The sequence below is a fragment of the Octopus sinensis genome, linkage group LG5 (assembly GCF_006345805.1).
Source record: "Octopus sinensis linkage group LG5, ASM634580v1, whole genome shotgun sequence".
NCBI lineage: Eukaryota > Metazoa > Mollusca > Cephalopoda > Octopoda > Octopodidae > Octopus > Octopus sinensis.
Genome location: NC_043001.1, coordinates 38,295,563 through 38,312,147, shown reverse-complemented (window position 1 = coordinate 38,312,147; position 16,585 = coordinate 38,295,563). Strand labels below are relative to the sequence as shown.

The window sequence follows — 16,585 nt, the reverse complement described above, 5'->3', positions numbered from 1 at the left end:
GAACACTAAAGGGTTTTAACAGCTAAGTTTTACAGTGTATAACAATTTGGTTTATGTAATACATCAGCCCTATAAGACTGAAACAGTATTTCTAGACAAATTAGACATTAAGTACCTACCTCCTTCTTCCCTTCCATCACATCTAGAATAGTAGCCATTGTATTAAGTACACCTAAAGCAGTAATGACTTTGTCTTCAGATGATTCAATATCAGCATTCAGAAGCTGGTGGAAGGTTTGAGCCTTAAAAAAAAAATTTTAAAACATTAATTATGATGAAAAATGTGAAGAAATCAGCATTTTAGAATTGAAAACATTTTTTCATAAGAACTGCTTTTTGGATATATTCTAATATTTATTATTTTTTTTTTTTGGAATTGCAACATGAAGAATATAAAAATATATACTCAAAAACAATTTAAATAATGCCTAGTTATTCACATTGTTTTGAATTACTCATACATTTATTTTGTAGTTTGGAGATTTTGATAAGGTAACTTAACTTTTTAGAATGATTTTGTAAGGTTGGTGAGAGAGACTAGGTCTGGCAGATTTGAACAAAGCTTGTAGAATATTTTGGTTCAATAAGGTTGGTTTAAATGTTAAGGGGTTAAAAATATTTTGAGGAAATTTCCCCTTGTCATTTTGAATTATTAAAATGAATGATTTTTCTTTCCATTATTCTGAAGTCTGGTCAAACTATGTCCAGAGCTTGTTGCTATAATTACCAAAGAACATGATTTGATCCCACTTGCATCCATTCAATTTTTTTATCATTTGAATTCGAGTTGTCTCTTACCTTTCTTTAGTAAGAATTATTATCATTAACTCTTTACAAGTGATTTTATGTGAGCATGCATGTAGGCCACTATGTGGATACCCACCTTAGATAAACTAATTCAAGTGCTATGGGGCATAGGATCAGATCAACAGTTCTTTTTAGATAGTTATTAATAACGAAGTATGAAAATTAGATTATGCAAAATGCAATTTTGACTTGAAAAATGTTAAGTCTCAAGATTGGGTTGCAAAATCTATTCTAATCAATGCAAGCTAGGATAAAATGCATGCAAACATGGAGAATAATATCTAGCATTCTTATATGTCTATTTGTTTAAAAATGAAACAATCAATTTTGAGTAGAAGTTATCATTCTACTATAGTTTAGCCTTTGTGTTGTAGTGTCAGTCATTTATTTTGTTTAGATTACTAAGAGTTTTAAAAATGTTTTGAATTTAATGTCATAATTGAAAGTTTATTTTTGATTTCTTTCTATAAGTATACTTTTAAAAAACAATGTGTATTTCTTGACCAGAGAATTACTTGTTAAAGAAATATGTAAAATTGTGATTCATTTCAATATTTTTAATTATTCCTTAATAACCTACAAAAATAAGTATTTAATTCACAAATAATTTCGAAACTGGACCTACCAAATGTGTCATCATTTCTACAGCAATAGGTAATACATCCTCAACATAATTACAAACTAAGCGTTGCAATACACTTGTCAGTTCATCATTCTCTGTTTCACGAATGATTCTTAGTACCTCTGTAACAATAAAAAATATGCAACTGATGTTAAAAAAAAAAAATTACTATCAAAAGGAAAATAATCTTAAAATCCTAACATCATCTGTATTTTCATTTGTTTCAAGTCAGTGCACATGCAAATTTTCCAAGGTTTCATGAAGCATTGGGAAGTACTTATCTATGAAAATGTGCTTAAATCTGTGACTAATTCCCTTTACGATTCATGGGCCTTAATAACAGAGTTATTAAAGGTTTTAACTATTAGTTTACAAAGTCAACAACATACACTGATTGATTCAACTACAAAAACAAAATTTGAATGACAATAGATTATTTCACTCTGGATAAGGTTGGTTTAAATGTTAAGGGGTTAAATATATTTTGAGGGAATTTCCCCTTGTCACTTTGAATTACTAAAATGAATGATCTCTGACATTAGAAACCAAGAAACACTAATATCAGTTGCTTTACAATTGCAAGAGATCATTCAGACTACTAATTAAGTATTCTCAAAAGCTTTAGCCTAAAAAGATTTCATGTACTTGTGGTTAGTGAATGAACAGAAACAATGTAGTCAAGACTCTTTAGTTGAGCCGAGAAGTTAACTTCTTTAGTGTTAGTGCTAAAATAAAGTACTCCCAGTACATTAAATGGTTAGCATTATGTAGGATATGCCAAAATGGAATATACAAGACATAGCACCTTAAACCATGGCGGGAGGGAAAGTTCTAAATAAGAAAAAACACTGTGACTCAGTCAACCCACGTCATCGCTGAAAGCAGGTATAAAATCATTATGATTATACTCACCTAAAATAACTGGCTTGACATGAGGACGTACAAATTGCTTGGCTTAGTAAAAGAAAAAAAAAGATGAGCATTAGTAGCAATAATAAATAGCAATATTCTGTTTCAAATTTATTTTTATGTTAGAATATTTTGAGTTATTGTTAAAAATACTTGATAGTTTTAAGAAAAATAAAAGGAACATGCAATACCTGATACAGAAAAACAGAAACAATCTCTAAGAGGCTGAAACTACTCTTGAAATGAACCTTGCATTCTAATTAGGATGGTTGTACAGACACATCCAAGTTGTGAGTGAACAAAAAAAATTTTTATATATATATTGGACTGACATGGAGGAAGGGAGTGTGCCCATAACCTTCATAAGCTCACAAAGACTAGTGAGAGTGATAGCTCCTCTTGAACAGTTGCAAACTAATGACTACAAATAAAACATGTGCAAGGAGGGAATTCTAGAGAACTGACGTTCTGAGCACAGTAATTGGTGTAGGGACATAGAAAAATAATGGGAGATACAAGTAAATTAGGAATTCCTGGGTGAAGATGATATGAGACCAACCAGTTACAAGGATAGAACCCACTGTAGTAGCAGTGGAAAAAGCAGAGAAGAGAAAACATTTCCATAGACAAGAAGTTAAACTGCATAGGTGAACAATTTCATACCAAGCAGGCAGATGTCATTTCTTTGGATAATGTCTAGGATGCCCTGAGTGTAGTAGCAACACCATCTTAAATGTGGGACCAATACTGTATTGTCTCACTTGATATTTGTTGAGGATTAGAAGTTGATAGATGCTGAAGTATTTTCTGCCCTAGAGAGAAACCAGTCTCCATCGTGCTCTATTTGATATAATGACTACCAGCATTTGCCCAAGGACATCCTCAGTAATGGTGTAAACTAGCAACTATAGCAAACTTGAGTCTTATTGCATGCTATTCACATGAAGAATGGTAGAGAAAGTAGGGCTCTCTGTTGTTTTGTTTTTTACATGGGTAGATATTGCCTTTCTGTGCTGGTGAAGCAAGACTAGCACAACCTCACTGGAGGAGGTTTACAAAGGCCTATTCATGGAGTCACAATAGATTTTCTATTAGGCACCTACAATAAATGTGGATGATGCTTTGATATGGAAGATTAGAATGTGATAATGAGCAGTACTATCTGCATAGAGGGGTTGTTGGATGAGAAGACAAATAGATTTTTAAATGTTTAGTTTAATGGATAGTGGTGGGTGGAGAATAAAACAGAATCTCCAGGCACAATATGGTCAAAGTGATCTCTATCAACAAACACTGCAATGACATGTGGTCTAAAAGAAAATTTGCTAATCCAAGAGATGGGAAATAGCTGGAGCTAAGAGGTAGGGAGTTTTTCCAAGAGATAGGTTTAGTCTCAGATGAGACCTGATCAAACACTTTTAAAACACCAGTCATAAACATCCCATCTTTTATTCATACAGTATATCTAGAACTGCAGTATCCAACATATCTTCCGATTTTAATTAAGATGGCAGGTTGTTGTTTGAGGAAATACAGGATACTATTATTAGCCAGTCAAGTGACCATATAGAAGCTCGTTCGTTGGGAGATGTAATAGAGAAATAAAGTCACCTTTGTCATGTTGGGTAACCAGCATCTGAAGTGCTATTGCAGCTTCAACCTTGACAGGTAACTCATTATCATTACACAAACATTCTTTGCTCAACTCAAGTGCTTGCATCAAGTTGTTATCTTGCTTATAACGAAGTTCACTAAAATAGTGGAGCATCCAACAGGCCTACAAATAGAAACATTATGAAATTAACACATGATACTAAATAACACTATTTCAAGTGTAAGATATTTTATACATAAAATTTCTTATAAACATAGAATTACTGCAGCAAATTAAATAGAGAAAAATACTCACTCTAGCTCTAAGATAACCATGTTGACTACGAAATTCAGGAAAAACATGAGTAGTAAGCATCATTTCGGCTTGATCTTTGTAAATTTTTCTCTGTAATTAAAAAATACTTTCGGTTTTAATTTTAAACAACCACAGAGTATAATATGAATACCAAGTCTATGTTTTAACCACCCGGCTTGAAGTTCCACTCCAAGTGTCTTCTACTTTAACCTTGGCCTCAATGAAATTGGTAGGCAGAAACCCCATACAGAAACATACACTTGAGTGCATGTGTGTATGTGCACACACACACATCTGTAAACAATATTCTGTAGTTTCAACTTTTGAAGGCCAATGGAATAAAAATATTTTACTTAAAAATCAAGTAAGGGCTAGTAACAGGAAGGACATTCCTGTTGCTAATAACTACCCCAATAGATGTCATCCAAACCATACCAGTAATGAAATAAGCAAATATGATGATAATGATAATGGCAGTCAAGGCTACAAGTTTCAAGAGCAGAAGTATAATAAACTGAATTAACCTAATTAGTGACAGGTACTCAGTTTATCAACCCTGTAGGAATGAAAATTATTATTTCTCAAGAAAAATAACAAACCTTAAGAAGAATGTCAGCTACAGCTCCAATCATATGAAGAGCACCATCCTTCTGTCTTGGATCCACATTAGGCTGTGTCAATACAGACATACAAAATCCCATGGCCTTCTGAAGAACTTCTTTTCGTTTACCAACTGCAGAGTGGAACAAAGTTTGGGCAGCAACAACTGGTGACAGAAAATCTTCAAACATATCTACAATAAAGAATATACCATAGCATCATACACTCCATCTCTCCTTATTTAATAATATGAATATACAAGTTTTGTAAATCTTGCTAATTATGCATATCATAATATGTATGAGGGAGGGAGCAGTGAATGTAGACTATTCCATATTTTCTAAGGTATATACAAAGAATGTTACCGAATTTCATGCGAATATATTCATGGGGATCTGCAGTCCATAGTTCATCATCTTCATTACTGTGACACATCAAAGGAAACACAACATCTTGAATTATCACCTGCAAAATTATGTAATCGTCTAATGAATTATTCAATAAAGAAAACATTTTATTCAAATTTTCTTTTCTATACCAATTTACATGACTCTATCCATTATAAAATGCCAAAACACCTAAGACTGCAGAATTTATTTATATTTAAATGTAAATTGCAATGTGCATGTAATAACACAATTTCACTTAAACACTAGGCAGTATAACATTTCTATCTTCCTTAAATTTTGGTGCAATTATTTCAAATCATTTGTTTTATCCATGTGGATTTCAAATCATTCGATATGTAGAACATTAAAATTAAATAACCTTTCAATTTAGTAATAACTTTTGAGTTTGAATGATTTTCAAATATAGCTCAAACTATTTATTTATATTTTAATTCAACTGTGCCATATAACAGAGGAGTCTAATGCAAAGGAAAAAAATAAAGGACAAATTGAACAAAATCACTACATTTTTGCCATAAGTTTTTGTCATAAGCAGGGATTTAGGAAGCCATATAATAAATAACTTTAGCAGTAACTCTATTCAGTGACAAAATTTAAATAATATTCTACTTTGCTGATTTTTACATGTATTTACTATAATTAGGACAGTTTTGAGGCAAAAATTCTATCTTGGATTCATGTAAGAACCTTTAAGTTGTGTTTGAAACACCACTTAAATATAATAAACTTATGTTTTGGATTCACAGTTCAGAATTAAATTAAAATGTGTATTGTAATTAGAAATGTAATAATGACATGGTTAAATGCTAACAAGTCAATATTTGTGTTCAAAAGCATATTGTTTAAATTACTTACTACTATATGTGGCTTGATACACTTCCAGGAGAAGGCATGGCTGATTCTGAAATGGACATATAAATTGTTTCCTTTTAAGTCTAAGATTAAAACTATTATTTTTGTATTGCTTTGTTTAAGGGGTAAAGCAGGCAAGTGTAATCTATTAATTAGACAAAACAAACAGATCTTCCATGGCATCGAGTATTCCAGTTGTTCATTCAAATGAACTGCCAACTCCTTGATTAAAGACATTCTCAGTCAGAGTCAATAAAGTTTGCAGTTGAATTAAATGTACACTCCAATTTAGCACAAAAACCTTGACTTTCACACTATCTAAGGAAGTGGCATAAAAATAAAAACAACTTACCCTTGATTCAAATAGTTGAGTGTCTGCTGCATAACTCTGGGAGCAACATACATTTTCTTTCGATACTGATCGAGTAAATTCAAAAGGACAGGAATGATACCACCTAAATTCAAATAGAGTTGTAAAATATTAACCAAGTATCTAAACCTTAATCTTTACGATTTTGAATCATTTGAATAAAATGGTCTAAGCCCTAAGTCATTTTAGAAGATCAAAAGAGCTGAATTTATATTTATTCTACAAATATATACAAAGAGTAAGAATAGATCATGTGTGTGTGTGTGTGTGTGTTTATATACAAACAAGAGATGTCAAGAATATTTGTTCCAGTGGATTATAGAATTCTACAAGACAAAAGTTAAACCAAATTTGTATTTCATATTGATATTAAAAGAAAAAAAAATGAAATTTTATTTCTATTAAATATAGCACTGCCAGCAAAATGTTGGAAATGCAAGCAATTTTATCAAAGAAAATAAATTGTAATTTATTTAAATGTTAATTTAGACATAAAGCTGTAGTTTAGAAATATTGAGTGTACAGCATTTTTATAAACAGCTTTCCATCCCTGTCCTTGACAACAATGGTCTATCTCAATAACTGCCTACACAATAACTACATAATAGAATCAGCCTCACATTACCACTACTAGCTCTATTTATATGTGCTTAACTATATTTAACATTGCCCCTATTGCCAACTGTCTCCTTACTCATTATTCTCTCTTACTCAGCACTTAAACAAAAACAAAGACCACAAAGTGTCTGACAGTTGATGTACCTTAGCAGCTGTCACTGGAACAAGTTGCCTTGGTATTTAACACACCTTGTAGCATAACAAAGATTCTGTTTGATTCTGTGATACACTTTAGACGAAATATAAAATATTGGCACACATCAAGAAGCAGAGGGCTATTTTACAAGTGGGAAAAAATTAAAAAAACTATAGTTTACCTTGTTCTATTAATCACACTTGAACATAAAAAAAATTATGAATAACATTCACTTACACAAATCTCAAGCATTAGTATGAATCTTTTTAAAGCCTTAAATTATATTATTAAAAATTTACAGCACATTTAGATACCCCTTATGTTACACCTTTTAAGAACTACCAGTCCAGAACAATTTGTCCCCATTAGCCAACTCCATCACCATTAACACTTACAGATGGAAACAGGCACATGCCTCCCTCCAAACAAGTACCGTTGTAACATCCCTCCCATTACCTACAATGTAGAAACAACTATACCCACTTCTTGAGAAAGCTCCCATACATACACATCATTTAAAATACTGCTGCAACATCTCTCCCAGTACCTAAAACTGAATTCCCTATCATTGAGATCTGTACAGACCCACAGATGTTGAGATTGCAGCCCACCATCCCAGAGCAATAAGACTAGATAAACAGAGGAGGGCAGTAACCCTGAATAATAACTAATGCACATTAGAAGAGACTCTCCACACAGGGTAACATCTTTAGTGTCTGTGGACAATAAAATGCACCTGATACACCAACTACTCAGTGGGCTGCAAATACATTAAATTTGAGAAGTTTTTAGTAGAAGTCTGAAGAGAAATTCAGGACTTAACAATGATAGTTGCTAAAATATAAATCTAATAACCTAATGCAGAGCTTAAATTAAAAAATGAAAATTTTCTTTTAAAATTTCCATTTTAAAAGATAAATACAAATATATTTATATGAAAAGTTGAAACAGACCATTGGGATAGATTTTAACCAAAAATCAAAATAAGTGAAATCTCTTGCTTCCACAAATTTGTAACAGGCACACATATTCTAATATAGTAACATTTCAGTGGTACAAGATATAAAATCTATATCAACTATTTTTATATCACAAAAATTGTGAAACCATTCATAAAAAAAATAATTGAAACGGAAAAACTCACAAGTAAAGCTTTTCAGGTACCAATTAGCAAACTCTGTATAGTCTTTGATTACATTACCAGGGCTGCCATACCTATAAGTATATAAATATATATCTACTGAATAATAGGGATATGTAGTCTTGTCTGATCCATGCAAGCATGGAAAATAGGTGCTAAAACAATATCAATTATCAGAATGCAATACATATCAAACAAGGAATGATCTTTCTTTAAAAGCAGAAAGATTTTAAGTTAAATAAAATATCAAATTCCACATGGATAAAACAAACTAAAAAGATTTAATGATGTTCAAGTTAGCTAAGACAGTTCTTATATAAAAGTTTGGTTCCATTTATATTGTTTGTAGGTGAGGAAGCAAATGCTATGCGTTTTTTTTTTCTTTTAAATGTTATTTAACTATTAAGAAATTACAGTAATAGTTAAAAGAAATCACAAAAAATATTCAAATTATATTACAGTAATCCCTCAACTATCACGGGTGTTACAATCCAAAAGCCCCAGCAATACGTGAAAATCTGCGAACTAGAAACAGTACTGTATACTATTTTTATAATTTGTATATGTTTATCATTATCATTGTTTAACATCTGTTTTTCATGCTGGCATGAGGTGGACAGCCTGACTGGAGACTAGAAAACCAGGAAGCTGCACCAGGTTCCAATCTGATCTGGCAAGATTTCTACAGCTGAATGCCCTTCCTAATGCCAACCACTCAGTGTAGTGGGTGCTTTTTATGTGCCATCGGCATGGAAGCCAATCAGGCAGCACTGGCACCAGCCACCATTCGGATGGTGCTTTTTACAAGCCACCAGCACGGGAAGCCAGTCAAGTAGCACTGGCATTGGCCACAACTACAGTTTCCATTTTGATTTCGATTTGATTGAGATTCTGATTTTGATTTTACTTGGTCTCCTCAAGCACGGCATGTCACCCGACAATTCAAAGGTACTTTTCAAATGGGCTGGTTATGTGACACTGGTATAGGCTACAGCTGTGATCTGACTTTACTTGCCGGGTCTTCTCAATCACAGCATATCTCCAGAGATCTTGGTCTCTTGTCATTGTGAGGCCCAATGTTCGATGGCTGTGTTTCACCACTTCATCCCATGTCTTCCTGGGTCTCCCTCTTCCGCGAGTTCCTTTGACTGTAGGGGAGTGACACTTCACACAGCTCTCTTCATTCCTCCGTAGTACATGACCATACCAGTGCAGTTGTCCTTCTTACACACCACATCTGATGCTTCTATGTCCAACATTTCTCTCAGGCCGCTTACACACTGTTGTGTGTGCACACTGACATTACACCTCCAGCAGATCATACAAGCTTCATTTCTTTCAAGCCTACATGTCTACAACAGTCATGGCCCATGCTTCCCTGCCATGTAGCATGGCAGTACACACACATGCATCATACAGTCTGCCTTTCACTCTGAGCAAGGCCTGTTGTCACCAGCAGAGGTAGGAGCTTTCTGAACTTTGCCCAGGATATTCTTTTTTTAGTGGGAATGCTCTCAGACCATCCATCCCCACTACAGACTTGTTCACCTAGGTAGCAGAAGCTATCAACTACTTCTAGTTTCTCCCCTGGCATGTGATGGAATCTGTTTTCTGAACAGCTTCATGTTTATTGCCCCTGTGCATCTGCCGCACACAAAAGCTATCATCCCAGTTAACCTTCCTTTGATGTTGTGGCACCTCTTATGCGGCCATAGATTACACTGGGTACATCTTATGGAGTTTCTACCTACATCTTTTCTACAGATCACGCAGGGCCATCTACCTGAGGTGGTTTATGATTTGCTTGCCTTCCAACTTACTAGTACTGGTTTTTGCAACATTGTCTCTAAGGCCCTTTGATTCTAAACCTTGCTTCCACACCCAAAATTTCTTCTCTAGTTCTGGTAGTGATTCTGCTATGAGAGCAAGGTCATCAGCATGGAGGAGCTCCCAGGGGCAGCCAGTCTTGGGTTCCTCTATTATTGTCTGGAGGACTATGATGAATAAGAGGGGGCTTCACTATACTCGTTGCCGACCCTTACTTTACTGGCAGCATTCTTGTACAGGGCCTGTACAGCTCGTATTAACTACTCGTCTATCCCTAGTTTCCACACCGCCCACCAGATGAGGGATCAGGGGACCCTGTCAAAGGCATTCTCCAAGTCAACAAAAGCCAACTATAGGGGTTCATCTTATTTAAGTTAAATAAAATATCGAATTTTATATATTTGAGCTTTTATAAACTCTCCCCACACCCTTAGGAGTACCCATGTCTTCTCTTTTTTTTTTGCCTCCCAAGTTTCATTTTCCATACAGCATGTGCAATTCTTTGTTTATTCACTATAGCACACTATGTATTTTCTTTTAATATATTTAATGTGTTACACAGTGCAGTACTATACTGTACTTTTATCTATTTATTAATATTTAGGCGTGAAAATGCTTATTTTACCACTGAAATAATTAAAATCTCTAAAAATATAAATACCTATCAGCAGCAGAAACCCACAATATACTGAGGAGTCCATGATATAAATTTACACATATTAGCCAGAAAAATTTGCAATGTATTGAGGGCGCAATAAGTGAACCGCAATATGATGAGTGATTACTGTATTTAAATTCTTGTGAAATAATTATAGATTATATGGATTCCTTTTCCTGAAAATCTTGTAACAAAAATAAAAAAATTTCAATACCGTTCGAATGTCCTTGCCAGAATATGTAAAGCCCATTTTTTAACTTTCCACCAAGGTAGACCTGGTCGCTCCTCTTCATCCACTTGATTAGCAGCCTTCAAGATAGGAGAATGAAGAAAAATATTGTGAGACAATTATTTAATCTTAAATATATATTTTACATGAGTGGTATTACAACATTAAAAAGTAAATTTTTCTTGAACTCAACCAACTAAGATAATGTAGCAAAATTAACATAGCTTATCAAAACATCTCTACAAATAAGATTGTCTAGAAGCTAAACATAATATTTATTTACCTCAGGAATTGCACGATCAACTATTTGGCGAATTATTTCCATCCAGCGAGTAAATACTTCTTGGTCAATCAAATTCAATGGGAGAAAATTCTGAAATATTCAAAACAATATTACTTTAGCTAGATTTTAAAAGTTCAGGATCACTAGATGTACTAGCACTAGTATTTCCTAATACGAGTTATCCAAGGAATAAGTAAGGTTACTTGAATTTGACAATAGCACTTTAGCTAAAGTAATATTTCTAATGATCTTACGTGAAAGATTATACTTGATAAACTTTTCAATAAATAAAAGTTATCTCAAAAATATGTAAAGATGTCATCTATAAGAAATTTGTTTTTATCTGATATTTTGATACAATTTCACGTACCCTGTACCTGCACTTTACTATATGAAAATCTTATTCTTGATTAAATCCTAATGAGTCCTAATATCTAAATCTTTTTACAGCAAGTTAGAACAGAATAAACACCAGTATTCTATTAACTATTTCACTGTAAGAGTGACTTTATACAATTTATTTCTGGAAATTGTTTTACGAGCCACAACAGAATTTAAGCTTGTATACAATACAGTAAATTGAATTTGACAATAATTGTATAGGTGTCCTGCACTACATTAATTATGTGATGGATTGAGAACAGTTTCTGCAGGCTTGAAATAAACTTACTTGTATTAATGCATAAAATATTTTTAAAATTTGCTTTTGTAAAAGATTTGATTCAATGGATGGATCTGGCATTATCTGAAGCATCATCTTGTAGATAAGAGGTAAATGGACCACCATGGCTTGATGAAGTATTTCTCGGTCACTTAATCTTTTATATCTGCAAAATCAAGAAACATACACAACTGTAGGTCTTTATCTACAGGGAAAATAGTTCAAAATCAGTATATGTTTAATATAATTCCTTTAATGACAAGAAATTTAATATGACATCAATAGCTAATTTATATCACAAACACATCAGAGAAATTAAAACAAGCTAACTTGGATTTCTGAGTTACACTGTCCAACATTATTTTACATCATATCTGAGTGCTGCTAATATTTGGAGATCCCCCCCCCCACACACACACACACATTTTCATTTTCTAAAATGTTTCACTATGGAAAAAAACTGGATACAAGTTTCATGCTGTCAAGCAGCAAGTTTAAATTCAAATCCTTTTCAAAAGAGAAAAATCTTAAGAAAATATACAGCAAACATAAAAACCACGTGTGATTATAAATCAGCTATTTCTTTTTCCTGAGAGCGAAAGGAGTCTAATAACAGTTCCCATAAAAAAAAATTAAGAATTTGTACCTGAATAAAAAAACTGCTTTTCTATCATTTTTAGAAGATACTAAACCTAGCCACAGCCTTTCCAAGGAAATAAAACCATCAAATTATAGTTTGTTTGTTTTTTTTGTTTTTTTTTACTTTTTCTTTGAAGTGATTACAGCAGAAGCAAATCATTACACACAACATAAACACCCAAAAAAAAAGATAAGTTTGAGGTTTCCCCATATACTTTCAAGAAAATTTAAAATATGAGGAATTGTAGAAATTGTATTTGTATGTGTGTGTAAATTTTTTTTTTTCAAATTTACCTAATTTCTATTTGATTTCTAATTTTAATTTACCAGCAAGATGTGTGACAAATTTTGATTAAAATGGTTTGTGAATCATTGTTACATGTGCTTGCATGTATTTTTATGTAAATTTATTTCATTTAGTTGATGGCATGTATTTCATTTCCCAATTTTCTTCAAAGACAAATTCCAATATTTCATTGTTTCACCTTTATGGTATACTTGTTTTATGTGCATTAAGTTCAACTGGTAGGCAACCCAGTAATTTGCACAATTCTTCTCAATTATAAAAATTTGGCTGCATACTCACTGAATATTAGCTAATAACTCATTTTCTATGCTGATGTATAAACAAAACTTAATGCATTTTGTTGTATTTACCTCTAATCAGATTCACTTTGAGACAAAAATTATGAAACAGATTTGGTAAAGAACCTTTTGTTAATGAAAACAGCTGTTATAAATGAAAAGCAAGTAAAATGAAAATTTATAAAGCCAAACATAAAAATCATTGTTGGGAAATTATCATAACTAGCTTTTCTAAGAGTAAATTCTCGTTAACTTTGTAGGACTTTTTAGAATTACAAAATACAATAAAAAATGCTTGGTTTTATATTTATAGTTGATGCCAACAGGAAAGACATGGGCAAGGAAGGAATTACAAACAGTTGAAAGTATAGGAATTTATTTATTAAAGTGTTTAGTGCAGGATTAGGGAAATAGGATGATGGCTGTAATGAGAAAAGGAGACACAGGTGTACAAGCAAAGGAGAGAGAGAGAGAGAGAGGAGAGAGAGAGAGAGATTATGAAGCCAACTAGTTCAGTGGAAAAGAAACTATTGTAACAATAGTAGAAAAGATACAGGAGGCTGTGGTTAGTGTTAGGCATGTTAGACCATCCCACCAAGAATTGACATTGGTATGAAGTCACTTAAACCTCCGGCCCATAAATATACCCCCTTTTCTGTCAGCCATTTCTGCAGGTAATACAGGAGCCTTTGCTCCTCAGACTAGCTAGCCACATGTTATCTCTACTCAGATACTCCAGAATTACTCATCTCCCCTTTTTGTCACCTCGCCTGTATCCTTCACTATCTTTAAAACCCTACACTAATTTCTCAGCCCTTCTTCCCTAGAATGTTGGTTCTCTGGAATTCACTCTCTGTTCATGTTCTTTTCTTTACAGTACTGATGTGTCTCAAAAGGCCTATGAAGGTTATGAGTACATCCCTTTCTCAGGATCAATCCAGTAAAAAAAAAAGCTCTTTTTAATCCATAAGCTACAAGGTGGTATCAAAAAGTTCCCAGACTAGTTCTGTAGCACACCAACAGATGGCAGCACACAGTTGTATGTGCAGTGAGAGCTAGCTATGACCTTCACAAGGTAGTATGCCATTGTCAAGATCAAATTGTAGGTTCTCAACTTGCTTACAGAGAACAACTTCCAGGCCCCATTCCAAAAGTAGCAGGAATACTGGGACTGGTGTAAATAAGTTATTTTTTTTATCAAACATAACTAGTCTAGAAACTCTTTCATATCACCTCATAGTAGTTCTTAAACATTAACGATTAATCTTCATCGATCAGCTAGATAATCCCTTTGAGATGCAACCTAGTCTTGTTTCAGATATGTAAGCAACATTCCACTGACAATTTTACCTGCACTTTGTAGAGGACCCCTACTAATCAGGAGTCTAGTATTTTCTAGCCTGGAGATGTGGTTTTGGTAAGTTATGAAGTCACCATGAGAATTCATTAGAAATAATGAGAGCAACTGATTTTTGTTTAGCTTCAAACCATTGCTAACTGACAGAACATAAAGATGTCCCAGGTGTGACATCTTTGTAACATATGTCCATAACTATATTGTCCAATGTGCTCTAGGGTCTTTCAGACAATAAGGTAATGGAAAAATACTGACTGCTATTTCTACATTGTGACCATGTAGCAGTTCCATATAGGCTCATAGTGACTGTCAGGATATGTGCATTTCTCAAGTAGAAAGTGTGCAAAACTGTTTACTTGATATATTTAGCAAATAGTGTCCTGGTACTGTCAATGATAGATATTAGGATGCATCATGTCTTCCAGCAAAGTATTTTTTTTTATGTTTATTTATGGAGATAGTAAAAATTTGATGTCTCTGTTGCATATGGATGACAGTGTGTTTATGGTTATGAAGTGACAGGTAGCATTATATTCATAGTTGTGTATATTGTTTTGTTACAATTGGCATGTAGGTTCTTCTATAAAAACATCTGGGAGATATAACAGTACATTGGATACAGAAGATTTAATAAAGAATGGGCTAGTGACACTAACATATTACAATGGTGCAGTCTATCAGGAGTTTTTCATTTTCAGATGGAAAACAGAAAGTAGAGAGTTAACAATTACAGTGATGTATTTGAGTGTTCATCAAGGCTCAGCCCTCAATTCTCTCCTATTCATCATAGTCTTACAAACCATCACAGAAGTTTAAGACTAATTGTCCATTGGAACTCCTGTATGTTGGTGTTCTCCTAGCTGAATCTAAAGGAAATTAAAGAATTCTAGCATGGAATTTAAATCTGGAACCAAGACTCAAAACTTAGCAAAGACTAAGAAGGATAGAAGACAACACCTTCATATCTTCAGGGAAATAACCTTGCACAATATGCAAAAAAGAGAAGGCATAAACTCCGTATGTTGTAAGCTACAGACCCACAAGACGTGTAGTAGAATCACAGGTAGACAAACAGAGAAAGTAAATTTCATATGCAACAGTTTGCACAATGAGCACACACAAATAGATTCTCTTAAATGCTTGGATGGATCTTTAGATGTTGTTGATAGCATCTGTTACACAGGAGATAAAATTAGCAAGGAAGGTGGTGGTTCCAGAAATATAGAAACAATGGTAAAAACAGTTGAAAAAAAGTTCAGGAAGTTACAACTGCTGCTAGTAACAAAGGTTTTTTTTCCCTTCAGAGTAAAGGGCAGATTGTATGATGCTTGTGTTAGAACTGTGATGCAGCATGAGTGAGACATGAGCCTTAAATGCAAAAGAAAAAAAGAGAAAACTGTAAATAAATAAAGCTAGCAAGTTTCATTGGATGCATGACATAAGAGGAATTGGATATAGTGTGCAAGAAAGAAGAGTGCATTGGTGTGGATGTGTGATGCATATTTATAAGGACCGCTGTATAAAAAAAGTACCAATTAATGTGAATGAATTCTGTGGAAAAGCAAGGCCCAAGAAGACATGGGACAAAGTGGCCAAGTCTGATCTCAGGTCCTTGAACATCATGGAGGAAAATGATAAAGGGCCTGGATGACTGGTGACATGCAGTTCTCAAGGAGACTCACTCCTCTTGGCAAAACTGAGGTTCTGGAAGCAAAATGTGATCAACTGCCTCCCCTTCACACACCCAATTTCCTCAAAATATTCCCACCACCCATCATTTCGCTAACTGCATTATTCTGCTGCTGTAATTAAGTGTAAGAACTGCATACTTCAGTTTTCCCCTGATAGTACTTATCCTTATTCCCTGAACTACATTCATTATCCATCTTTCTTAACATTGTCCTCTCCACTCACATTTTACATTGACCACTCTCCATCAAATTATCTCTTCCTTACCATCATACATCTCTTC

At 33.6% G+C, this 16,585-nt stretch overlaps 1 protein-coding gene across 3 annotated transcripts in view; it reads right to left on the bottom strand.

The window, feature by feature from the left end:
- LOC115212396 (importin-7) overlaps nucleotides 1–16,585 on the bottom strand; it is a 65,993-nt gene that overhangs the window by 23,051 nt on the left and 26,357 nt on the right. For all 3 annotated transcript variants that reach the window (XM_029781284.2, XM_036503333.1, XM_029781285.2), the window contains exons 5-17: nucleotides 12,042–12,198; nucleotides 11,372–11,461; nucleotides 11,074–11,168; nucleotides 8,378–8,448; nucleotides 6,462–6,564; nucleotides 6,113–6,158; nucleotides 5,213–5,312; nucleotides 4,847–5,040; nucleotides 4,248–4,337; nucleotides 3,950–4,115; nucleotides 2,342–2,383; nucleotides 1,433–1,551; nucleotides 120–242 (exon numbers count right to left, since the gene is read on the bottom strand). In XM_029781284.2, the coding sequence (XP_029637144.1) occupies nucleotides 120–242; nucleotides 1,433–1,551; nucleotides 2,342–2,383; nucleotides 3,950–4,115; nucleotides 4,248–4,337; nucleotides 4,847–5,040; nucleotides 5,213–5,312; nucleotides 6,113–6,158; nucleotides 6,462–6,564; nucleotides 8,378–8,448; nucleotides 11,074–11,168; nucleotides 11,372–11,461; nucleotides 12,042–12,198 (1,396 nt within the window). The remainder of the gene's footprint in view (nucleotides 1–119; nucleotides 243–1,432; nucleotides 1,552–2,341; nucleotides 2,384–3,949; nucleotides 4,116–4,247; nucleotides 4,338–4,846; nucleotides 5,041–5,212; nucleotides 5,313–6,112; nucleotides 6,159–6,461; nucleotides 6,565–8,377; nucleotides 8,449–11,073; nucleotides 11,169–11,371; nucleotides 11,462–12,041; nucleotides 12,199–16,585) is intronic.